The sequence below is a fragment of the Biomphalaria glabrata genome, chromosome 14 (genome assembly GCF_947242115.1).
Source record: "Biomphalaria glabrata chromosome 14, xgBioGlab47.1, whole genome shotgun sequence".
Classification (NCBI taxonomy): domain Eukaryota; kingdom Metazoa; phylum Mollusca; class Gastropoda; family Planorbidae; genus Biomphalaria; species Biomphalaria glabrata.
Window position 1 is genome coordinate 34,469,670 of NC_074724.1, and position 27,670 is coordinate 34,497,339.

At 36.7% G+C, this 27,670-nt stretch overlaps 1 protein-coding gene across 8 annotated transcripts in view; it reads right to left on the reverse strand.

Annotated features, from left to right (window-relative positions):
* The window catches only part of LOC106054729 (uncharacterized), a 155,079-nt gene that overhangs the window by 21,010 nt on the left and 106,399 nt on the right, over positions 1–27,670 (reverse strand). For 3 of the 8 annotated variants that reach the window (XM_056009994.1, XM_056009993.1, XM_056009992.1), the window contains exons 5-11: positions 11,153–11,318; positions 9,889–10,010; positions 8,464–8,645; positions 7,364–7,466; positions 4,314–4,429; positions 3,160–3,313; positions 1,555–1,666 (exon numbers count right to left, since the gene is read on the reverse strand). In XM_056009994.1, the coding sequence (XP_055865969.1) occupies positions 1,555–1,666; positions 3,160–3,313; positions 4,314–4,429; positions 7,364–7,466; positions 8,464–8,645; positions 9,889–10,010; positions 11,153–11,318 (955 nt within the window). Of the gene's footprint in view, positions 1–1,554; positions 1,667–3,159; positions 3,314–4,313; positions 4,430–7,363; positions 7,467–8,463; positions 8,646–9,888; positions 10,011–11,152; positions 11,319–11,525; positions 11,830–12,771; positions 12,912–19,678; positions 20,141–27,670 lie in introns of those variants that run through there. The other 5 variants (XM_056009999.1, XM_056009998.1, XM_056009997.1 and 2 more) reach the window with 5 other exon arrangements.

A 27,670-nucleotide genomic window follows, 5' to 3' on the forward strand; every position in this document is an offset into this window, starting at 1 on the left:
TTAGCCTCTATCATGTTAGCCAATGGAGTAACAACAAACTTTGGGAGATGTGTGGTGCATAGTCTAGAAATTGTGGAGATGGATTGGTCACACCCTAAGAGAAGATGCCAACACTAAAGTGAGACACTAGGAAGGTCACAAGGTGCTGAGAAAGATCAAGAAGAAAATGCTAACTAGAAGATTAGAAGACAGGAAACAGCTGGGAAGCCATTAGAAGACAGGAAACAGCTGGGAAGCCATTAGAAGACAGGAAACAGCTGGGAAGCCATTAGAAGGCAGGAAACAGCTGGGAAGCCATTAGAAGACAGGAAACAGCTGGGAAGCCATTAGAAGACAGGAAACAACTGGGAAGCCATTAGAAGACAGGAAACAGCTGGGAAGCCATTAGCAGACAGGAAACAGCTGGGAAGCCATTAGAAGACAGGAAACAGCTGGGAAGCCATTAGAAGACAGGAAACAACTGGGAAGCCATTAGAAGACAGGAAACAGCTGGGAAGCCATTAGAAGACAGGAAAGAGACAGTGGAGAGCGGCATGTCTTTACTGAGGCCCTAGGTTTCTTGAGGAACATAAAGGAAAGATGATGATGGTAACCAACAGTTTATATCTCAGCTGAATGCCTAATACTAGAGAAGAATGGATGTACAATGTTAAGAAATCATTTACTTATTTAAACTATTGCCATCAGGTAATGGTAGTGTGTTGTCATTGCTTTTTTACCATATGACAAACATAAAGGAAATTCTAAATAAACACACAGTTAAAGGTGTTTTAAGTTGATCCTATATTGTACTGACTGTCATTTGATTTACTTTCACTACTAAATTTAATGGTACATTTCTGCTCTCTCCAGCAGACCTTTGTGAAACTTGCAGTATCTACACCAGTTTTTTGAAAATGAGCACCCCCCGACAAAAAAAAATAAAAAATGCCTGTGCACTGATCAAATCAAATGTCGTTGGCCTTAAGAATTTTCAGACTACAAGTGTCTTTTAAATTTGTTTTTTTTAAGGGGGTTTTGATAAATTGCAACAATTTTTAATTATTTCTAAAGCCCACAGTACCATGCAGATTTCTTAAATTTTAAAATATATAGTGGAAACCGTCAGTCCATGTAGATGAATAAGCCAACTTGAAATAATACTGTAACCTCAAGTGTGTAATGCATATGGGGAGGAAAATAGAAAGGCTTGCTAATCCAGCCCCATCCGCCATGCTTCCTAATCCAGACCCATCTGCCATGCTTGCTAATCCAGTCCCATCTGCAATGCTTGCTAAAGAGAAATGGGTGTAGCTTAAGTAGTCATAACCTTGCAGAATGTATTAAATTTAAAGATTATCTAAATGAGAAGAACCTTTGGACAATGAAGGTTGGTAAAAAGCCAATCTCACATTCAAAGCCTCATTAATTTATCCTTTTAATGGACATCAGATATTGTTGACAGTTGGGAAAGAACAGATTCGAGATTGTATTGTCATTTTCGGTCAAGCAGAAATGTGCTTAGCAATGTCATTTGAACCAGGCTGGAAGTACTAAATTAAAATCAATTCTTACTTGACAAAATAATATGGAGTTGTGCCGCCGTCATATGCTGGCTCCCAGGAAATAGAGGCATTAAACAATCCAGGCACCACCGTAACATTGTAAGGGGCATATGGTGTTGTGTCTGTGGAACACAAAATAGATACACATGTTACAGCAAATTAGAAGATACAAAGAATTTATAAGAAGCTTAATTAAAAAAAAATGTTCTCATATTCTTTTTGACTGCCCCAGACCGGCTGATCTCCTTTTACACAGGTCTGGGAAACAACAAATTCTCGACCTGTATGGTGACATGTGTGCACCGTGCAAAACATCAGGGTTTCTGTCCAGGGCTTTTGCAAGAGAGGATTTGAGCCTCTTAAGCTCTCACTCAGAGTTTGATGAAGATTAAAAATTTGTTAATGAAATGGTCAAAATATGAGTGAATACAGTGAGTTCTCACTTAATGATGGGTTAGTTTAATTAAAGTACTAGAAGTTACAACTGATCATGAATGGGTACTACATCTAGGGTTCAGCTATAGGCACAGTTCTAAAGACAGGTCTTTCAAGAAAGCAGCCTAGAAACCAGGCACTAATGGAAGAGGAAGATGCTTGAGACAATGTGTTTGGTTAATCAGAAAGTTTGTCTTTAGATATTAAGTGGCACACCTACATGTCACGCAACAGGTGTTTAGATCTTTGAATGGATCACTTGTGACTTGCAAGATGTATACTCAACGGGCCAGCTCAGCCTAGTGCTGCGCCCAAGTTCACCAATGTTGTGGCAACAAACGCTAAAACATGGCGGCAGTTGCCTTGGGCAAAGGTCAACTCTCTGATGTGTACATTCAGTCATGGAAGTTGGGACAGAAAAGGGAATGAGGTGGGAATTAATAGAAGCAAAAAATGACCTCAGCTAAACAAGGGTCAAAGTTAGTGACACGCTCTCATTTAACTCTGTTGCATTTGTTATTGAAGCAGTCATCAATATATTTCATTGTAATTTTCTTTACATGATATTTTCTTTTTTAGGTTGTGGTTATGTTTTTGAAAAGGTTATAAACTTTATCTAAAGGAATGTTGAGCTAATTAGTCCTTGAAGTACTTCTAACTATTTTGTTAAGCTAAAATGTAATTGAAACTTTTGAGTTTAGCCTAAACAAAATATATTGAAAAATAAAAAAACTTGCTTATATATAAATGGCCATGACAATACTTGCTTTATATGGTTTTCTGCTACAAAGCACTGATCTGATTCCATTTCAAATAGAAATAAATAATTTTGTAAAACAATTATATACTGGGGTGCTTCAAGCTATTGACCAAACCATAATAAGCTAAGAGTTGGTCAGCCCTGTTAAATATATTAACTAATGACATGCTGTGAGTCAGTCAGCTGTCCTTCAGAACTGCACTCTTTACCAAGGAGTCCCGAACAAGACACTGGCCCCAAAACATCCCAATAGAAAACTATTTGGAGACCTCCCTTATTTTGAAAACCACTGCGCAGTTCATCTCATATATTGGTCTAGTCATCTGAACCCCCCAGCATAAAAATGAGAACGAGGAAGAAGAGGAAGAAGTCAGTCAATTATAATACATTGAGTACTGCGTGAGAATACGGCTAACTTACTCGATACTCTGAGCTCCGTGACACTGACTACCGTGGCCACATCATTGATGGCTCTGCATTCATATTTGCCATGGTCATCTTTGGTCAAATCTTTGATTTCCAAGTACTTGTCAGTCACAGTGATCCTGGGGTCACCCTCTATTTTACTTCCCACCTGTAAAGTGAAGGGAAATAAAACACATAATAAACACAAATAAACTCAGATTAGTACAAACAAATATCAATATCACACTACAGTGGATCTCTGGACACATTGGCATCACGGGAAATGAAAAGGCAGATAAGCTATCAAAGGCAGGATCATCTATGGAACAACCATATAGACCTGCTAACTACCTCACCCTAAGGTCAATGTTAGTCAACAATCACAAAGAGAAGTGGCTCAACCAATGGGCATCAGGAAACACAGGCAGAGCCATATGCAAAGAAATGACTATGCCTTACAATCTGGACAGTATAAACTTCCTCCCCCGCAAAGAACAATCTACAATTTTCCAACTAAGATCAGGACACACACCCCTGTTAAATTACCATCTGAACAAAATAAATTCCACATAACTCCCCCTTTGTAGACACTGTGCCCACCCTTATGAAACCGTAAACCATATCCTCTTTAAATCGCCCTTCCTAATCCACCTTAGGCAGACCCTTCTTCCACTACAGCCCAACATAACCAACACCCTGTACGGCAGTGCTGAACAACTGAAGAAAACAGCACACTATTTTTCCTTGGCACAGTCTGCAAAAGAGCTCACAGCTCAGCAGCAATAAAGCTGGCTAGAAGAAGAAGAAGTACAAACATTTACATTGTTTTAGCAACAAGGCAGGATTCTGGACGTCGGGAAAGTGCATTCACAAAGAATGATATATTGGAACATAGATTCTACTGGTGTTCAAACTATTAACCAATCAAATTACATTTTTATAATAATTTTTCATACACTTTAAATTTAATTCATTATTTTTAGGCTTTCAGCATCTGCCAGCAATGATCTCAAATGTTCCCAATGTCTCAAATGATGGCAGGTAGCTAGCGGAATTGGGTGAACCAAGAAAAAAAAGGTTACAATTTTAAATGTGCGCTGTTATTTAATTTCCCCAAACACAAAAAATGTGTTTAACATCAAGTCATTCATAAATAAAGTCATCCATACCTTAATCCAGTGAACAGAGACTGATGGAGTCCCAGTAGCTTCACAGCCCATCTGCACTGACTCACCAACGTTTCTAATGTATAGAGGGTCAGGGCTAATGGTGATCCGTGGCGGATCTGTAGATTGAAGATGACAACTTTTTATAGAGTTTGAAAAAAAAATTATTATTTTTAAAATTAGAAGCGGCAGGTTTAATTGGTAGTTTAAGCTTACAGTTATGTCCCCCTACATTTCAGTAGGTGTGAACTTAAACAAAACTCTAAATGTCTTTTAGTTCAACTTCTAAAATTAACTTCAAATAATTAAAGGGGGGAGGGGGAACAAAGGCTGGGCTGACAGGAGAAAGAGAGCTGCATTATCATTTGGTTATTTAGCACTTTTGTTTTTGTTAAATCGCATTTGACCCTGGTTATGTAGTTAACCATCTTTATTAATTAGATGTGACTTTGAAACCATTTCACATGGGTCAAAATTTTGAATAAGTATTAGTAATACAAGTCTGTATAACAAATCAGGATTGGCCCACATCATTTTTAGGTGTCCCCAAATAAGTTGCTACTAAAATTCAATAGTTTCATGTTCTCATCTGTCATTCTAGAAACTAGTGAAAATGCTGGAGTCTAGGACATGTTTGGATGCTGGTGCAGATACAATGTAATTATTTTATACATTTTATAAAACAAAGGTTAATAAGTATGCAAACTAATGCAATCAAATCTAGAACAGATGCAAGGCGAATAAAAGTTCTTTTACTTATTGTATATATTGACCATAACATCTGTTATACAAAATTAAACATGTTAATACCGATAGAGGTCACAGCAGTTTTAAACATGTCCTACAATTTGATGCCTCTTAAAACTGATTTTGATAAAGTAAAAAATGTATAAAATCATTAGGTTTCATTGTAATGTTTAACTCCTTTTCCATGGGCTTGCGTAGTTAAAAGTATTTTATTTTAAACCAAAAATATGGAATGGTCTAAAAGAAAATGGGTTTAATCTTTTCAAGTTACGAAAGAGATTGGTCAGCGATAAGACATTCTCTGTTTGTTTAAGCAAACACAGACAAAAAGATATTACACAAATAGAAATCAATTCTAACAAAATGAGGTTCTTTTATTTTCTGCGTGCGTCCAGCTTGCCAGAAGGTCATGTCCGTTGTGTGTACTTAAACTATGTCATGTAGGACGTGTTTGTGCTCATTCACTGTTTACTGTTATCTTGTGGAATAAAGCCGTGATATTGGTATTCTAGTAGACTTATTTCATCACACCTCAGCTCAAGGAAATGTTTTTTTTACATTGATGAGATGTTTCGGAGAACAGGGGAAGAAACAAATCTAGGCGTGGCTCTAGTTTAATCTGTTATCCAGCAATTTTAATAATTATGAAACGAGGAGAAAAAATGTTGACTGGAAAGAATGAGAGTAGAAAAGGGGAGACAATAGAGAAATAAAAAGGGCAAAGTGATGCTAAGAGGAAATAAAATATTGAGAGAACAGTAATACATAAAAAGTCAAAAGAAAGAGGCAACAGGGAAAGAGAGAGAGAGAGAACAGAAAAGAGGCAATAAAAGGTATGTCTACACCAAATTCCTTACCTGGTTTCTCTGATCCCATAGTTTAAGAGTAAGCAAGTGATAGAAAAAATTCAATTGGCATATACATTCAAAAATTCAAGAATAGAAATAAAAAAAAAAAACACTTCATCAAGTGGCATAGCTGGGAGGGCCTAGGAGTCAGGAGGGGGAAGTGAGGAAAAGATTTTCTTGACAAGAAATAACCCTACTGTCTGACCTGCGCTTTTCCATGGCAACAGCAGAAACAATTGACCCTGTAGGTTATTACCGAAAACAAAACGTCACATCAATATAGAGCAATTAGAAACATGATTGCTATGTGCACTGAAAGAGGAATGAAATTCAAGCGACTCTATAATACCAACAAAGCCCTAACACTGTCTCCGCAAGGTAGACATTCTCTTTCAGTAAAACAAAACAAATTTGTATATTGCTAGAAAAAAAAACGAAAAAAAAAAAACTGCCAAATCTGATTAATCACGTCATACCTAATTGGGCAGAAAGTTTAGAAAGGAATTCTTTCATACAGTCAATCGGGTTAATCAGACCAGCCGGTAATTAGGACCAAAATGATCGCAGCCCATGTGGTCCGATCAACCAGATTTGATTATTTTTTTTAACGTTTTGTTTTTCATTAATTAAAATATTTAAAACTCCCAAGCTTGGACCAAGTGCACTGAGACAATGCTAGAATACGGTGCACAAGCGTGTGGAGACACTGCTATAAGCTTAAGTCACATGATCTGTTCTATAATCAACAAATAGTGAAACCGGCATTACACTTATGACATTAAAAAAAATATTCAAGGAAAAAAAATGCAGCCAATACTGCACTGTACTTGTATTCAAAGTCACAAAAACAAAACTAACAGCATACAACTCCTCAAGTAAAGGTGCGCCAAAAAAACAAAAAAAAAAACAATAACAAATAGAATAACAACATGGTGCATCATGTAACACACACACACACACACAATTGGTCTGGCCGCGGCCAGGAATAGAGAAAATGGTTGCAAGCTTGGAAAAAGTTAAGTGGTCCAACTAGTCGACAGAAGTGTTCAGACAAAATACTACGAAAGACAAGCAAATAAAATATCACACTAGATAATGGAGAAAGACGAAAAATAAACAGGAGAGAGTAAAAAAAAATAATAATAAAGACATGCAGATCTACAGGAGTTGTCTAACCATGCTTTCAAAATGGTGAGACAGTAGCCATCTTTAATTTTTATTTAATTTGACTTCATTAATCATTATTTAAAATGTAATTATTTTTAATTAATTAAAATACTTGTGAAATAAAAAAAAATGTTTTCTTTTTTAAACTACGAAAGTTAATTTCAATCATTCATTCTGGAATTATTGACTTGATGTGATATTTTATTTTATTCTGATCCATATGTGTATACACAAAGGCTCAGTGGTTGACTTGCCGCTGGGCAGGAAGCGCCTAAATCTAACACCACTCACCTTTGACCTGCACCTGGACCCTAGGGGAGCTTGGGCCGCTGCCTAACACGTTGTAGGGAGTACACTTGTAGCTTCCCGCATCAGACTCTTCAACATTACTGACCTGTGCAAACAATGGGATGACCAGGTTGAGGATGGCAATGTGAACAACATTAAATTTTGAGCGTCTGCAAGTAGTTTTGGTGTGAGAAAGTATAATGCAGGTTTCTATATAACTGACAAAATTAAACCCTTAAAAATATTTTTAATACATCATTCTAATTTTTTTTTTTTTATTACTTGTATTGTAGCCGACTTAAATTTTTAAAAAGTATTACAAAAATTAATTTTATATTTCCTTTTTACCAATACAATAAATAATATTTACGCAGTACGAGCTATAAGCTATTAACTCTTTCTCTCCGTGATTATTTCCATGATCCGACGGAATTATTTTGTTCTTTCTCTCTGTTATAATTAAACTTCTATAACTTTTTAATCAGAAAATATTTTATTTTGGTATAGAACTGAAGGGGAATGCTTTCTCTTTTTATACAACACAAATAATTGTTTATAAAAACAAAAATTATTTAATGGGGTAAAATCAACGATGGTATCGTCAAATAGGAGAGAAAGAGTTAAATAAAAAGGTGTAGGACTGCAACGGCCAGGTAACACAGGGCTAATACTATTCGCTGGAAACTCGGGGCCCATTATGAGGCTGCTGGTAATGTGGTACGCGCTCTAGACTGTCATTTGGTGGTCTCGAATGTGCTGGGTTCAATCCCTGCTCACTGCAACCCATCACCCTGCTGGAGATTTGAGCTACGACGTTATTATCTTCACAATCTGAAGTAACACTCAAAACATATAAAACATATTATACACCTTGAGGAGCTCACAATAACATATTTGATATGGGGAAACAGCCTTAATGAGAAAGCAAAATTTTCAGACATTTTTTGAATTCTCTTGAGTTTAATCTTCAAAAAAAAAAGTGTTTTTAAGGTTAAGAGTCAAGGGAAATGATTAGGAGCAAAATATAAATAACAATATTTAACATTATAAAAAAGGGTTTTAAAAAAGGCATGTTTTTAAGTTTACTTGGACTTGTGTCTCACCAATAAAGTCCCATTTTCCAAAATATCAAAACGGCCCATCGAGGAGACAGAGTTCTGGTCCTTGGTCCACAGAACGTTTTTCAGTGGAGGGTTAGCATCAACGGGGCAGTCAATTTGTTGGAGATATCCTTTAGCCCATGTAATCTCTGCTGGCATTTTCTGAGTAATCACTTCAGGTTTATCTGAAAGAACAAATGTGCAACTTTTATTTTGAAATTCTTTTCATTATATATTTTCACAATGTTCTCCATAATAATAATAATCTTTAATATCCAGGAGGAACTTTGTTTTACAACTGGGCATTACATTTGACAGTACATTATAAGAGCAAACAATTTAAATGATAGCATACCAAATGTACATTCACACCACAGTTTCTTTTACATGACACACGAAACTTCAAAAGTAATTTACAATTTCCTCAATGATTTAATTGCTAAAGGAACAAAAGAGTTCTTGTGTCTGTTGGTTTTTGTGATTGGTGTAATGTTATCTCCTTGGTGATGGTAAAATGTTAAAATCTTGAACCAGAAGGTGTTTTTTTTTATGCTTCTTCTTCTTTCTCGTTCTATTTTTATGTTGGAGCCTTCAGATCACTAGGCCAATATATGAAATGAACTGCGCAGTGGTTTCCAAATCAGGGAGCTCTCCATATAGTTTTCTTTCTATGGGGGTGTTTTGGAGGCTTTATGCTTAAAATCTTTATAGCTTTCTTAACAATGTTGTACTCAAATATGTGTCCGGGTTAGGTTTATTTGTTGCCATTGATCTTACTAGCAACATTTAAAATTGTATTAAGTTTGAGGGAATGGCCTTGGTTTGCACATATAGTATTTGTCCACTTGAATCTAAGCATAAATATACACAAATATAGCCCAAAATATATATAACGTGAGAAAGGAGGATAAAGAGAGAGTTTAACCTGGTCGTGGGTATGCTGGGATTGTTGTCTTAAATCGCGATTGTCACCAACCACTGGCACATGTAGAAAGTTTGGGCTGGGATGAAATAAAGAAAGAAGAAAAATAGTTTCCCGTTCAGACCCGCAATCTATAGGGCACAATGACCAACCGCTTTACTTTCCCCAACTAAAGTTAGGTACCCATTTCAATTGGGTGGACTCAGGGGCGCCCTAAAAATCTTAAATTCGAATTCCCAGTCTTCACAGCGAATCCAATCCAGGATTGGAAGTCAAACTAGTTAAGAAGAAGGACCTAAAGATTAATGCTGTTGATATCTTCACTAACGGAAGTACTTAATTTTATCACAATATAATCAATCAAGAGAAAGATTTGAGCACAACGAAAGTTTTTAGTTTGTATACGAAATCTTTCTTTAAACCTTCAACGACATCATTTAAGAAGGATTTGGAGTAAATTACAATAATACTCTAAAGAGAAACAAAAAATGCCTGAGTTTACTCACAGATGATGTTTAGGTAAGCAGGGGCTTCATCGTTCCCGAGAGAGTTGCTTGCCTTGCATGTGTACCATGCTCGATCTGTCTTCACTGCAGGTTTTATTAACAGACTTCCATCATCTAAAATTCTGTATGGGAAAGAGTACCAGAAAATTAACTTCAAGCAATCTCAGCGAGGTTTTATGATTTTAAATAAAATTTTGCTAATTAGAATCAAGCCATCTGTGCCAAATAAAAAATGAAATTTCAAAGCTAATGTAACATAAAAGAAGAAAGTCAGATCCAGTTTTTAATAACCCATGGAAAACAATCATACCTTCTCTATACATATCTTTCTACACATGTGGCTACAGATAGAAATGAAGCCAGCAAAGTAAATGTAAACAGAATTTTATGCCATATGATTAGGCATGTATGTATATTAAAACATTAGACTGTATTACCTTGGTGATCAGGATTTCAAGGCGTCCCTTGATATAACAGAGTACAAAAAGGTATCTGATATCTTTTGGATAAATAATAGACATACATGTACCAAGAGCACAAATTGAATAGTTTCCTCCTGCCCCAGACTTGCTGATCTCCGCCTCTACAGGTCTGGGAAACCAAAAATTCTTGACCTGCATTGTGAAGTGTACGCACTACACAAGACAGCCAGGTTTCTGTCCAGGGCTTTTGCAAGAGAGGATTTAAGCCTCTCAAGCCCTCACTCTAATGGAGTTTGATGATGATGCTCTCCTGACACAGAAGACTAAGCTCCAGCATGCCAGATGGTAAAATCCCAAAAGATATCTTTTTATATGCTGAGCTTCAGTAGGGAGTCAGAGCCAAGGGCCACCCAAGACTAATCTATAGAGATGTCTGTAAGCGAAACATGAGAACCACAGGCATCAACAAAAGTATGTGGGAGGAAATATCTCAAGACCGCAGTGCATGGAGACAGACTGTGCATGCTGCTATGCTCCTTGCACAGAGCAAAAGAAATGAGTGGCTTTAGTCAAAGAAAAAGAAATCTACCCCATCAGCTAGCCCTAAAACAGATGCATACACATGCACAAACTGTGGCAAACTCTGCCACTTCATGACTGACTTTATTAGCCACACCAGATTCTTCCCCATCTCAAGACGAAACAAAAACCAAGACTCATCTGGGTGCATCTGTTGTCTTCTGAGAGAGAGAGAGAGAGAGAGAGCGATAAATAGAGAAATATATACAGTTGACAATACGTCTTTCCGATCATTTAAAAATCAAATTCTCTACTATGCTTACGATATTCTCTGTGCCATGAAACTGTCTGTTGTTCTTATGTCAACTGTGTCCTTGTACCAGGTAAAAGATATGGGCTGCGGGAAAGCTTCTATCACACAAGGAAGCACCACCCTCTGCCCGTCCACTACGGTAATGTTGCTTGGTCGCTGCATAATGACAGGACCACCTTAAAAAATAAAAAAAAACAGAATTTCAGATTCACGACTAGAACTAAAATCAAGTTCTTAGTTACAATAGCATGCCATATATATATACTTTAATTAAATCTATAGTATATATATATATATATATAATTAAATCTATATATATAATATATATAATTAATAACAATAGAATACATTTTATCTTGAACAAAATTCTGAAGAAAACTTACTAGATGTATAATTGTTTATAATGCCTTTAGTTTTGGATACTACAAGCAACAGTACACCAACAAACACCAACATTTATTCTTAGCAGGCATTGAATGCTAACTTAGGGAAAAGTAACTTCAACATCCCAAACTGTCTCTTTCTTGTGGGTGTGTCATGAATTTTGTCTCGATCACTACTGACACTAGACTTGACTACATCTAGCTATCTATCTTTAGAATCTATATATCCTACATCACCAAACTAGAAATAAATCTAGATTTCTGAAGGCAGAACAAAACGTTTGCCATGATCAATAATTAGAATCTAGAATTGTAGAAAAAATGTACATGTTTATATAATCATAGATCTTTACATTATAATTATAATGTGGAATTCCAGATCTAGATATATTATATTGAATACAGTCTATTATAGTCTATACTCCGTAGTATATATTTTATATTAATTATAAAGATTGTAATTAGAGATCTAGTGATTCTAGTCAGACTAGATCTCTAGAATTAGATCTATATTTAGTCTAGAATACTGAATGATGAATGAATAGTTTAGATTCTAGATTCTACGTCCTACGCTTTCTAGTAAATTCTAGTTATAGTATGATAATTTATAAGTTAAATACTCTCAGTTATACTAAGACACTAAGTAGAATTACATAATATAATCTAATTACTAATTAAATTGGTAACTAATTCTTGTTCTAGATTAGTTCCTAGATCTAGATTCTAGATCTAGACAAGAAGTACTAGATTCATTCTAGACTCCAGAACTCTAGTCTAGATCTATGACTATGACATCTTTACATTACTTTGGACCACAACTTTGGTAATCTAAATCTAGACTAGAATCTAGATTCTACTATTTCTAGATCTAGAATCTAGACTTCTAGACTAGACTCTGGATAAATCTAGAATCTAGATCTATAAACTATAATAATAATAAAATTAGTAGACTAGACTCTGGATAATAAAATTAGAAGATTTAAGAAGATTGACTAGATTCTCTAGACTCTACTGATTGATAAATATTAGAAAATATCAATGAAAATCAGGAGAATCTCAGTCTCAGATTAATTTCATTAATTTAATTTAATAATTTAATGAGATTACTCAGAGTCAGAGACTGAGAGAGATTTTAAAAAGTAGAATAGTCTATTAGACTATGGCAGTATAGAGTATAGATTATATAGATTATAGATCTAGCTAGACTCTATCTACTATCGAGTTTAGATGAATGTGATTTTACTACTATGCTAGTTCTAGACTAGTTTTAGACTCATATCTATCCAACATAAAAGAAACACCAAGTTGGTCAATCCTAAGACAGGTTAAGAAGAATAAAATCAACGAGTTCAAATAGGAAAAAAAACAGCATTGTTTCGTTCGTTAACAAAAGACTTTTAGATTCACTGGCCTGTATATATTAATTCGTCTTTAGATCTAACACACAATAACTGCATCTAGATCTAATTTACAGAAATATTTCGAATCTGAGCAGATTTTCAACACTGATTTATCAATGGTTCATTTATAGGCCTACGTTAACCGTTTAGCAAGAAAATATATAATCTTTTATGGGCTATACTATCATCCAAAGCAAATAAATATTAAGCGGCGATACCACCATCCCATTGAGTTGAGTGCCGGCCCAAGCGGGCATTTGTCCAAATGCCAATAAAGCCAATCCGCCCCTGGATCTACCAGTACTAGTTAAATTTAATAAAATAATATAAAAAATAATAAATAGCACAATACAACCCTTTTAATCGTAAAGATAATAGATAATTTTGAAAAAAAAAGGGGGGGGGGTGAAGGAGGTTTTATAACGTTTTTGAGATTAATTTAATGACAATTAATGGAGTGCGTTTATAACGGAGGGGGAGAGTGAGAGAACGAAAGACTAATAAAGGTAAGACACGTTAAATATGACAGACGAATAAGTGATAAATAAAAACTATTTCTTTTTAGGTGGAGTGCGAGAGAAAGAGATGGAAAAAAAAAAGGGGGGGGGGGGGTTGTTAAGGGTCTAAACTAAGTAAGTGGTACGCTATAAAGTCTCGGCTAAAAAAGTAAAGAAACTGGAACAGACACAAAATAGAGCAGTGAGACTCATAACAAATGAATATTCAAATTTGACTAGAGTAACACCTTTAGTAAAAATCACTAAATTTAATTACCCTGCAGGGTAGAAGATTTAAAAATAAAGAAGCAATAATACATAAAACTCCAAACCATACTTTACAAATATAGAAACAAAAACTAATAAAATACTCCGAAAGACAAAAATAATATAATTTTTTTTTATTCCACATACTAGGACAAATTCTCATAAGAGCTATTTTGTCCCTAATGCCATTAGACAATGGTAAGGAATATGGGTTGCCTAAAGCATGCACCAAAACCTATAGCCGAGTTCAATTCTCTCATCAACACGAACGACAAGATTGATACATGGAGGACGTAATTATCTTCTGTTTAAACAATCTGCGGTCAGTGGCGTCACTAGGGTGGGTATCACCCGGTTCGGCAAGGGGCCCCCTTAGTGATGCCATTGTCTGCAGGTTAATTTATGAACATCAGAAGAAGATGTAACTTGGAAGAGAGTGACTTAGAGAGAGACAGAGAGAGAGAGACAATGAGAGAGAGAGAGAGACAGACAGAGAGAGAGAGACAGAGAGATAGAGACAGACAGACAGAGAGACAGACAGAGAGAGAGAGACAGAGACAGAGAGAGACAGAGAGAGAGAAAGATAGAAGGAGAGAGACAGAGAGAGAGACAGACAGACAGAGAGACAGACAGAGAGAGAGAGAGAGTTACACGGTGGAGAGAAGAAGAGAGTGAATGGGAGAACATGTTGTAAAATGTTTGCTTGTAAAATGTTTAACATGTTAAGGGTGTTCCTTCAGAGTTGAAGATAGTTTACTTCTTAGTCAAAACCTCCCGTAGGACGACGGGGGATGGGATCGGGCAGGGTTTGAACCCGGGACAATCGATAAACCCAAACGACAGACCAGCGCGCAAACCGCACGACCAGGCAACCATCCATACATGACAATATCTATCTCATATGAAAGCAAGTTCAAGAAAGTGGGTATCTAATAGTATAAAATCTAGCGTGTTTATTTATTTATGAAGCTCGTGCACCCGTCATCAGTATAAACTAGTGTGTCTCTGTGTGCAGCAGTGTCTCTGTGTGCAGCAGTGTCTATGTGTAGCAGTTTCTATGTGTATCAGTCTCTGTGTGTAGCAGTCTCTAAGTATAGCAATCTCTAAGTGTAGCAGTCTCTGTGTGCAGCAGTGTCTAAGTGTAGCAGTTTCTATGTGCATCAGTCTCTATGGGTAGCAGTCTCTAAGTATAGCAATCTCTAAGTGTAGCAGTCTCTGTGTGCAGCAGTGTCTAAGTGTAGCAGTTTCTATGTTTATCAGTCTCTAAATATAGCAATCTCTAAGTGTAGCAGTCTCTGTGTGCAGCAGTGTCTAAGTGTAGCAGTTTCTATGTGCATCAGTCTCTATGGGTAGCAGTCTCTAAGTATAGCAATCTCTAAATGTAGCATCTCTGTGTGTAGCAGTGTCTATGTGTAGCAATATTCAGTCTCTATGTGTAGAACGCTGTGTGTAACAGTGTCTACGAGTAGCTATGTCTATGTGTAGCAGTCTCCATGTGGAATCATGAATGTGATAAGACCACAAAATATTTGTGGGTGTGGCTTGACTAGACAACAGTGCCAGCAGTTGTGACTCTTCCTCGACCTTGACAAACAAGGTTACAAAAAAATTAAGTGACGGGGGTTGAACAAACTACGTTCACTTGAAGTGCATCTGTAAGCCCTCCCCCCCCCCCCACCCCCTACTTTCCGAGAATGTCAGTGACTTCAACTTTCGCGCACAGCTAAGTTCGAGAACGAATGAATGACGTGCACTCTCAGGTTCCGATGTCATCCCAAAACTTTCCACAGCGGACCCCCCCCCCCTTTTTTTTTTTCAAGCCACCGAAAAAGAAAAACAACGTCTTGGTGTCCTGTAGATGCTAAAACTTGGATTTCTAATTAAAACATTATTTCAAAGAAACAGAACAAAAGATGACACGTCCAGTGAAATCCTACAAAAAAATTTTTAGCTAACGTCTGACAGTTCTACGGTATCTATATAACCATCACAAGGAACTTAATTTGTCAAATCCTTCGGATTAGTTTAGTCAACTCTACATGGGGTGGTGTCGCGGTGGTTGAGCGGTAAAGCGCTTTGCCTCCGAACCGGGGTCCGAGGTGAAGACTGGGATTTATTTTCGGGCTTTTGGGTGCCTCCGAGTCCACCCAGCTCTAATGGGGTACCTGGCATTAGTTGGGGGAAAGTAAAAAGTAAAAGACGGTTGGACGTTGTGCTGGCCACAGGACACCCTCGTAAACCGTGGGCCACAGAAATAGATTATCATCAACACAAGGGACGCGACGCCCCTGTCCCCTTGTGCTGGAGGAAAAAAAACAACTCGAAATTTCGCCATCGCAGTATGTGGCTAAGAGAAACCTTTAGCCGACTCTGCTCTTATCAAACTACGGGAGTCCGAAGAAAGCAGGGGGAGGGGGGGAGGACTGGGTAAGAACAAATGACAACATTAACATCCCCCCCCCCACTGTTCCCCAGCTCAGATGTTGTATTCCTTGGTCTCTCATACCAGATAAAATAACTTATTTGCATCAGGGTTTGTTGTTGTTTGTTATTGACTTGTAGCACCAAACTGCTGGTAGACAACTAAACGCTGTAGGCGTATCTTAACTAAACTTATAAAACTTGGAAATGACTTCTCTGTGAATTATACTAAATAGAACTTTTATTACAATACAAAACAAAGTCAACTTGAGATCAAATGACATCAACGCAGTGGGAATTTAGTAATAATAATATAAAATGGTATTTTTTTGTACAAAATCTAACTCCCTACAATAACACGTCTTTTCAGTCTCACGTTCTGGAGTGGTCCGTCCTAACTAAGACCGATGACGACAATGCCACCTATGTTGCATCATTCGCAAACAATCGCAAACCTCTTCCCACCGTCACCATAGAAACACACACACAATAAAACACAGCTCTATTTTTAACGAATACAAGTCAACCTTATCTTCTCGCCCTCCAATATATATATATATACAATCGTCCACTTACTGTCATTGCTATTAAACCCCATACCTTGTCAGCAAAGCTTCCTGTCTCCGTTGGCCCCCATGCATTTAGCCCTGTTGAGTCCCTAAGTACCACCCCTTTAATGACAAGGAGTTCGTGTGCGCCCCCTAGCCGAGCCCAGACTTACGTTTATCCTCCCAATGGGCGCACGTATTTGGTATGGGTTGGCCCTTCAGTAGCTCTTATGGAGGCCGAAGTCTTAGCTATCATGGTATGGGTGGGCCCTTCAGTAGCTCTTATGGAGGCCGAAGTCTTGGCTATCATAGAATGGGTTGGCCCTTTAGTAGCTCTTATGGAGGCCGAAGTCTTAGCTATCATGGTATGGGTTGGCCCTTCAGTAGCTCTTATGGAGGCCGAAGTCTTAGCTATCATGGTATGGGTTGGCCCTTCAGTAGCTCTTATGGAGGCCGAAGTCTTGGCTATGGGATTTTCTCAAGTCAGCTTTTAATTTCCTGCCATGGAGTATATGTTTCAATATGTTCTATAATACTTTTGTTTCTTGTGTCTCAAAATGGCTAGCTATCGAAGAATAAAATCTCATGAATGTTTACAGTAATATAGTACTTTTTTTTAAATTATTCAACTCATTTCGTTTCTTGTTATAGTCTTGTATGTTTCTCTTGGTATTTCAGAGAACACTTTGGCATGTTGGTTTGATTGCTACAGGGCTTACAATAACACGAAAACCTATTTTTATTCTGTGTGTCTGTCTTTCTGTATGTCTGGTACACGTTTTTTCTCCGACACCCAATCTCGGATCAAGCTGAAATTTTGCACAATTATTTCTTTTACCTGACAACACAAGAATCAATTAAAAAAAAAACGACCACAAAACTATTGGTTAATTAGCTATGTGGTAATAAATTACTTTGTTTTGTTTGGTATCTCAAACAAGAGAAAGAAATAGCACTTGAACAGGGGTCGCCAAAGACCATCGAAAAAATGGATTGTGTTTGTCTATTCCTCTATTGCTGTGTGAGTGCGTGGGGGGGGGGGTCGTGGCAGAGTTGGGGGGGGGTGTAAAAAGTGGTCGCCAAGCTTAAAAGGTTGAGAACCGCTGGTCTAGCTTCTTCTACATCTATTGCAAATTTAATTACATGACTAATCCAAACTAATCGATACAAGCATGCTTAATATAAGCTTGTTTTTTATTTATTTATTTATGTATTTTATTCAAACTTGTTTTACATCGTGACTTGGGAGCAGAGAAGGAAGTAAACGAAGCCAAGTTTAAATTGCTCCATTGATTTAAATAAAACCCAGAAGAACCAAGTCCAACACCATTTCTAAGAATCTATGAATTGTGGGTAAAACATGGTGGAGCAGCCCCTGAATTTAATTACTCGGGGAATTCAGGTCAGATACGAGGAACACGTATCTCAGCTAGAGGCAGAAACAATAGGAAGAGAAAGATTGCACCGCCGCTGAAATTAACGCCCCAGTATATCACCAGACAGTGAAGGCTTGGTATTTAGGCGCGTGTAAACGAGAAGGGGGGGGGGGCTACCATTGTTAAAAGCCTATCAAAATTTCTGCACTGCCTATCTTCTGAAAGTCATTGTTTATATTCATTTAGGAGAGAGGACAGGCTGACTCATTTGGGCTACGATTAGATATATTGCTATTCTTAAATTGGAAAGGAGCAAGGACAAAAAAAATAAATTCTGTGGGCAAGGACAAACTAATAAAGAGCATTTTTTTTTCTCCCCATGTAAGACTTAGACTGCTTTATTGATCCTTGTAGAAATTTGTTGTGATTACAAGGACTCGTTTCTCGTATAAAGACAACACAACAGAAACATACACATAAATAGAACAGACACAGACATAAAGAGTTCATTGAGTGACGACACACAGGCGTCTTGATCATTTTCCCGTTTCCTAGTCAACCTGTAGCATTGATACAGTCTGACCAAGTAAGGAACCAACGAGTTTTTGTACCATTTGGTTCTAGTCTTGAATGACAAAAGTCAATTATCATCCAGAAGAAAATGATTATTATGAATATCACAATTATTACTGAATGCTTAAAAAGTAGGCCTAATTAGCAATCTAGCTAAAATCTAGACAAGATTTAGTATCTTAAGTGTTTTAGAATCTAGAATCTAGAGCTATGCTAATACAGGTTTTTGAAGATAAGATCATTATTAATATTAAAAATATAAATAGATTTTTTAATAGATTCTAATTCTAGAACGTAAAAGATTTATATGATATGATGTCATCTGTATAGAGATCTAGATCTATATTCTATGAATATTCTATTTTAATGATATTTTAGATCTAGATCTATATTCTAAATTAGGGGCCTATCTATATCTAGCTCTAGGTATCTAATCTTGATCTAGATTCTAGATGTATTTTAATTATTCAATGGTCAGAATATGATAATATCAATCAATCATAAAAATATGATAATATCAATCAATGATCAAAATATGATAATAAAAATCAGAAAGCGGGAGGAAAAAAGGGGGGGGGGGCAATCTTTCAATCTAGTCTTATAACTTCTAGATCTAGATCTATATAGATAAGATTAGTAGATTATAGATCTATTTGTATTAGTATTTCTGACGCGGAATTTCTAGGCAAGATAATAGATCTAGATTCTAGATCTAGATATCTACTTTTAGATATATATAATATATAGATCAGGATCTAATCTAGTAATTATAACTTAGAATCTATAATATATTGAGTTAAAATCTAGACTCTAGTCTAGTAATAGTATTATAGACTGTATTACAATAGAGACTTAGACTTAAGAGTCTAGTGAGAGTACTGTTACTAGCTACACTAGAGTAAAGAGTAGATCTAGTCTAGTAGTATAAGTATTGAGTGTAAGTGTAGTGTATGTTAAGTTGTTAAGTCAAGTCCAAGTGACAAGTGTAGAGTAAGAGTATACTCAGTATCATCAAGATGATCTATGTAAATTTACAATCTAAATATAAGTCCTAGCTTTAGATCTAATTACCTGATGTTGTAGACATTGATCTAGTTGCTGTTTCAAGTGCTGATATGTTATTTAACTCTAAATTTATATCCAAGAAAAACAACAGCAACAGTAATTGAAAGCACTTTTTAAACTGAAGCGCGCTCGCCATCTTTGGAAAGCTTTAACCTTTAACCTCTCACTAAGCGGATGTCGAGAATAGGTGTGGTCATAGTTCCAAAAAAGTGAATCCTTCCAAGCAAGTGCTAAACGAAATATGTCCACCGGTTTATCACACGGCTAGCGTTCAAGATTTTAATGCAGTATTTCATTTCTCTTTACTAGGCATATTTTTTTTTAATTGACAATTATCATTCCTAAAGCAGTTTGTTTTTTGTTAACATGTTTTGATGAAGATTTCATCCTTCTCTAGCATGAGAATTGAATATACCGGCATAATCATAATTAATGCTACATGTAACTGAATCATCTACACCGAGAAACCTAGGGTAAAAAAAAATAGGTCATGCCTCTAGTCAGTGTGGCAAAAAAAAAATAAAAATAAATTTCCAAACATGGTCACATAATTAATGTAACAACAACAACAAACGTTGATTAATTTTTGAGTCAAAAAAAAAAAAAAAAAAGAAACATAAAGGCATGTTCCCCACCACATGTTCCCCACCACCACTTCCAAAAACAACTGTTCAGAAGAAAGTTACAATCATTAATGGCCATGCCAATGACTTCGTTACTAATAGATATTCTTAACTCTTTCTCTCCTAACTGACGATACCAACGTTGATTCCATTAAAACAGGGGTTCTCAACGTGTGGGTCGCGACCCCTTTGGGGGTCGATTGACGATTTGTCAGGGGTCGCCTTAGACCATCGAAAAAAATGGATTGTTATTGTCTACTCTTCTATTGCTGTGTGTGTGTAAGGGGAAGGGGTCGCGGCAAAGTGAGGAATTGTAAAAAGGGGTCGCCGAGCTTAAAAGGTTGAGAACCGCTTCACTAGAATGTGGTAAATAATTACGGAGAGAAAGAGTTAAATATCGCATTGCTCAGTCAATATATGGTGGTTATATCGTGACGTTGACGTCCTAATGAGAAAATACTAAATTTTTTTTTAGGCGGTGTTACGTAGTGTTATGACATGATTAGGAATTAGTTATTTGTTTCGGGAATAGGGTAAAGTTTTAATTAGTGACGATGACGTAAAGTGGGTTAAAAAACAAGAACGCTCTAGGTGACGCTAAAAAGAGGACGCTTCTTGTAGAGCAGTAGACGTGAGTACAATAGAATAGATACGGATTTACGGACATAGCTGACATCGGACGATTCCCTTCTTGATTATTAAATATATTTGTAGAACAACATCAGCGTCGACTACATATTTTGATTGTTTCGGCCTTTCGCCGGTGTTACTGAAGTAGTTTGAGTTACGCATTACTTCCAGTCAGACGTAGATCTACACTAGATATATTTCCAAGAATCAACACCGCGCGGAAGCCTTAACAGTAGCTATTTCAAGAATTGCTAAATACAATCAATGGGCTTTGTTGGTGCACATACAAATTATATATATATGTCAGACGCGAATAGCCCAATTTTTCAGTAAAGGAAATTATAAAAGTAATTTCTCTATAGAAGAAGTATTCCTTCTTCCTTTTTATTTTTTTTTCTTTCATTTTTGTTTTGTTTCTCTATCTTTCGCGTTTCTTTCGTCTCTCTCTTTCCTCTATCTCTCTCTCTCTTATTTTATTTTATATAAAAAAAAAAGAAAAGAAATATCACTTTTTTTTTTTATTTCTACCTCACGTTAAAAAAAAAAGGGGGGGGGGGGGGAGAAGTAGTCTACTGTGTAGTAACTATCGATTCGACAGAGCACGCTCAATAGTTTGGACACAATGGAAAGATCACTGTTTTATTTGTGCAACTCGGACGGAGGGAGTTATCCTAGGTAATTTAAGAGTGAAAAAAAAAAAAAAGACAATTTTCGTCTGTATATTTCAGGAGATTGGTATGAGTTTTCAAAAGATTTTAATAACTTCCGGATATTTCCAGAACTTTTTAGTATATTTTGCAATTTCAGGAGATTTCCAGGACCTCCTGACAGGAGGTCGCGGGAAATCTGTTATAAGTTATAAAATGGTTTAATTTAATAATTTATACACCTAAAATTAGGCGGGTTCTATAAAAGTGCTGGGCTTACTGAGGTCGCATAGGTTGCAGTGGCCTAAGGTTGGCCCTGCAAAATAGCGGCGTATGCTACGCCGCCGGTCGACTAGTAGAGTTTATTTCCCTTATTCTGTAAACATTGGAAACTGATTATATGACGTGTATTTTCTCTTTACGTACGTATTCATACAAACACGCCTCTCTCTCTCACTCACTCTTTCTCTCCTTCCCTCCCTCTTTTTGCCTCACTCTTTTCCCCTCCCTCTCTTTCTTTCTCTCCTCCCAACCCTTTTCAGAAATGTTTGTTCCGCAAAAAAAAAATTCGCATTTTTATGAGTATCAAGAGAGTACCATTGCACGTACGAGAGAATGCGATATGTTTGAGCTTGTTTGTTAACTTCCGTTACGGCATGCGCACACGGTCTTTCATGTTACGAAGTAAGACAGAAAGAAAACAGGAAGATGTGTACACAGAACTGACTCCACTTCCGGCTCAAACGGCAGCAGACGAGAGCCATGTGCATATAGAAAAAGTGAAGGTATTGTCAATCTAGGTGGTTGCAATCTCATGACACAGGTGTACATTTGATTAAAGGAGAGAGAGAAAGAGAGAGAGGAAGGTAAGATATATATAAAAGAGAGAGAGAGAAGAAAGATACGTGTAAGGGCGGTTCTAGGAAATAAATCTTTTAAAAAAATTATGATGAGCAATCCACTGTACGCTACTAGACTTGTTTATTAAGAATGTTAAGCTGATAGGGTTACCCCCCCCCCCCCCACGATGACCTGTTAACTATTGTTAAAAAAAAAAAGCAAGCTTAAAATCTATGGCCATACTTCAAGGTATTTGGGGCTCATAAAGACCTTCCTTCAGGGAACAGTACCAGGAAAAAGAAGAAGAGGCAGACAGAGAAAGCGATTGGAGAACAACATAAAAGAATGGACGGGCCTGTCATTGAAAGAGGTTCTAACTAAGGCAAAAGACAGAGAAGAATGGAGAAAGACGGTCGACAAATCCTGCATGGTGCCCCAACTGTCCAACAGACTAAAGGATAAGGTAAGGTAAGCTGATATTAGGCAAAAGAAAACATATATGACAAAAGTCATCAAAAGTTAACCTGACCGCAAGATAGCAAGCGTCTCGGACTAAAAAAATTAAGGTAGTGGGTCACTGCCATACAGCATACCAATGGTCGCAGTGTAGTCGAGTCTCGTCACCGCCCTACAAAAGGGGTCACGGCGCTAACGACGAACATGATCTGACCCTGGTTTAGTCTTCGCTCCACGTCAAACGTCACAATGAGGTGAGAAATATTTTGGAATTCCATTTTGGGAAAACTCGGCATTTTTGGAGGGGGGGAGGGGGGGGAGGGGGGAGGTCCCCGTATTTTTTTTTTTTAAACCGAGGATGGACAATGAAAAACATACATATGACATCACCTAAAGAAAAACAAAATTAAAAAAATACTCTAAAAAAAAACAACAAAGCTTATCTAACGGGGGCAGCTGCATATTTACAGCTATATCTCTTAATACTGTACAAAAAATTCCTTACTAGAGATCAAACACCCGAAACATATAAAACATCTGAAACATAAAACATCTGAAACATGTAAAATACCCGAAACATATAAAACATCTGAAACATAAAACATCTGAAACATGTAAAATACCCGAAACATATAAAACACCCGAAAAATATAAAACATCTGAAACATATAAAACATCCGAAGCATTAAAAAAAAACACATCTGAAACATAAAACATCTGAAACATGTAAAACACCCGAAACATATAAAACATGTTAAACATATAAAACACCCGAAACATATAAAACATCTGAAACATATAAAACATCTGAAACATATAAAACATCCAAAGCATTAAAAAAAAACACATCTGAAACATAAAACATCTGAAACATGTAAAACACCCGAAACATATAAAACATGTTAAACATATAAAACATGTTAAACATATAAAACATCTTAAACATATAAAACATCTGAAACATAAAAAACATCTGAAACATATAAAACATCTGAAACATATAAAACACCCGAAACATATAAAACACGCGAAACGTGTATGACAAAACGAAACAAACTTCTTTATAGTTATAATACTGTGTACAGAGTGGCTTTTTAGTTACATATTTTTAAAAGTCTCTATATTTAGATATACAGTACTTAAGTAGCAGATACTTGGAACATATACATTATAGTTTACTCGAGCTCCCATTAGGCGCCAAGTCTTGACCACACGCCCCTTAGCACACAGTCAGTCTGTGTTAATATTTTGTTTTAAATTTATATGAAATAATTTCTTCTACATGCATTTTTTTTAATACACTTGGTAATTAATGCATGTTAAATAAGGTTGTTAAAGTAAGCGCGCGCGGTCTCTATGGAGCAGGCGCGTGCCACTGCTGGAGAGGAGACCGTGGAATGCGCACCCGGTGACCTGAGCCGCTATTGTCGTCAACGTCTGACGTGAGACTCCGTGAGTGGAGGCAACGCACGTGCACTTGTAATGTGAGCTCAGGACCCTACACATTCTATTCAAAGAATTCTTTTCCCCATAAATCATCATGACGCAATGAAACTGAGGGACAATGAGTCTGGAAGACTACGATAGGTCAGTAAAAAAAAAAAAAAAAAAAAGTCATTTCTCGTCTTTTTTAAGCTATGTATTTATCTAAGCAAGTAAAATAAAAATTGTCACGTTAATTCGATGATGCAAGATATCCAATAGTCAGTGTTGCATCAAGTCATCTAATCAATATTTCATGACATCCTAAAGTCAGAGTTGCAATACTTCATTTAGTCCATATTTAAAGACATCCTAAAGTCTGTTTTGCATTAAGTTATCTAGTCAATATTTCAACACATCTTAAAGTCTGTGTTGCATCACGTCATCTAGTCAATATTTCAGGACATTCTTAAGTCAGTGTTGCATCACGTCATCTAGTCAATATTTCAGGACATTCTTAAGTCAGTGTTGCATCACGTCATCTAGTCAATATTTCAGGACATTCTTAAGTCAGTGTTGCATCACACCATCAAGTCAATATTTCAGGACATCCTAAAGTCTGTGTTGCATTACGTCATCTAGTCAATATTTCAGGACATCCTAAAGTCAGTGTTGCATTACGCCATCTAGTCAATATTTCAGGACATCCTAAAGTCTGTGTTGCATTACGTCATCTAGTCAATATTTCAGGACATCCTAAAGTCAGTGTTGCATCACGCCATCTAGTCAATATTTCAGGACATCCTAAAGTCTGTGTTGCATTACGTCATCTAGTCAATATTTCAGGACATCCTAAAGTCAGTGTTGCATTACGTCATCTAGTCAATATTTCAGGACATCCTAAAGTCAGTGTTGTATCACGTCATCTAGTCAATATTTCAGGACATCCTAAAGTCAGTGTTGTATCACGTCATCTAGTCAATATTTCAGGACATCCTAAAGTCAATGTAGCATTACGTCATCTAGCATAAAGGAAGGGTCCCGGATTGCAGATGGCTGCACACCAGAAGTAGAAAGAAGGGTGAAAGTTCAACAGTTCCTGGTGATAACTATTGTCAAACCTGCCAAAACCTTCTGCAGACAGTACATAACAAAGCCACAAAGGCTCGCTGCAACTGGCCTCGACGATTTTATGCAGCGATGTGGCCTGTGACGTATGCATCAGGGTTGTCCTAATGCATTTAGACTTTAGACCGTAAGGAAGACGCGGTAACTAAGTGGTAAAGCCATTTTTTATCACTGCCAGCTTCCAAAAAATTACTCTAAATAAAAACATACTTTTTAAATTATGAAAGCAAATATCTTATATCGCTCGTTTCTTTCTTATACACACATATATGGACCGGGCACAAGATAATACAGTTTAAGGACCACTGGTGTACGTTTTTTTAAAGTCTGAGTTTGTCCGTCATATTTATACATTTAGGGGGGGAAACAAATGCCACGACTAGAAAACAAAAACACCAAGGAAAGAAATGGGGTCGGAAGGTCTCGCACGCAGTCTACGCCACGAGACAATACCACGTGACCTGCACCTGTAAGGTCAAACATAAAATGCTGTATACTTCCGGGTCGTTGCTGTGTGAGGGGGTGCGCGGTGCATGCTTTCAATATCCGGCGGACTTGGGTGCATCTCTGCAGAAAGTTAGGAGGGCCCTGAAGGAAGCTGTATTAGTTTATCTGTACCTAGAGCTTTTTTGACTTAAGGGACTGGGTTGGTTGTGGGTGATGCACCTCCAGGCTTGCCCGCACTCGTGACTTCAAATACACAAGAGGATTGAGCAACTATATGCATCTATGTGTTAAATAGATGTCATAAGATACTCATAAAAGAGGCTTTGTGTGAGTGTTTGTGTGTGTGCCCAATAAAATACTTGATTGTCAAAGAGAGAGATAGAATGAGTGTGTATGTGTGTGTGTGTGTAAATAGAGAATACTATTATTTAAATAGTGCCAGCTAATAGCATTTGTATTGTGGCTTTAGCATAAGCTGAGAGGTTAAGCGCATGGCTTCAGAACCTGGGGTCCTGGGTTCCAATCTCGATGAAGGCTGGGATTTTTAATTTCTAGATTTTTAGGGCGTCCCTGAGTCCACCCAACTCTAATGGGTAACTAGCTTTAGTTAGGGAAAGTAAAGGCTGTTGGTCGTTGTGCTGGCCACATGACACCCTGCAAATGTTAACCGTTGGCCGAAGAAACAGATTAACTTAGCATCATCTGCCCTACAGATCGCAAGGTCTGAAAGGGGAACTTTACTACATTAGCATGCATGGAATCTATAGTCTCTGTCCTCCCATTCCAATCTCTCTCTCTCTCTCTCTTTCTTTCTCTCTCTCTCCTCTCTCTCTCTCTCTCTCAAGGGGAGGTATCCCTGAAAATCTTATTTTTGTTATTTCTGAAGCTAGGCCTTTGAAATTTGTTATGGTAACATATAATGATATTCTAAAATAAATAATGCTAAAAAAAAGTTTTTTGAATGATGGTTGCCATGGTAACGGCGGCCATATTGTTTATTGTATACAAATTAAAAGTCTGAATTTTGTAAAAACTATTGATCAGAAATACATGAAATTGAATTAAAAGATAAGAAAAAAGGATCCTCTAAATTGATACAACGTCAGAATTAAAGATTTAAGTATGTTCAATTTTTTACAAATTTTTGAATTTTTAGTATTTTTTAGACCTAAAAAAACAGGATAAATATTAATTAAAAATTCTTTAAAAAAAAAAGTAAATAAAATATTGAAAAAAAATCATTGTACGAGTAAAGTTAATGATGTCCTTAAGAAGCGTTTCAAATTTCATCAAAATCTATCAAGTAGTTTAGGAGAAATTCCTAGTAAAGCACAATGACATGTGCAAAAACTAACATTTTGAGAAAAATTAGTTTAAAGTATAAATTTTATTAAGATTTTGTCTCATAGACCTTACAAAAACATTTAAAAAACATGTTTTAGACACAGATTTAAGCAATAAAAATGATTGTAATGTAAAGAAAAATGATTGATCTACTTAATTATGTTATTAGTCAAAAATCGATATCCTAGACCTAAAACTCAATTTTCTCTAGGGATACCTCCCCTCAAAGCGCCCCCTTCTCGTAAGCAAAGTCACCTTCACTATGCCGAATTTATTATTGTGGCAAGTGTTGATTTCTAGAACTCTTGAAACATTAGCTACACCAGTGTTTCCCAAACTCTGTTCCGCGGAACCATAGTGTTCCGCGATGCCTGAGTAGGTGTTCCTCGAACTACTGGAATAATTAACGAGTAGGCCGACATTAATCTCTCTAAAAAAATAAATAAATTGTTCCGCTAAAT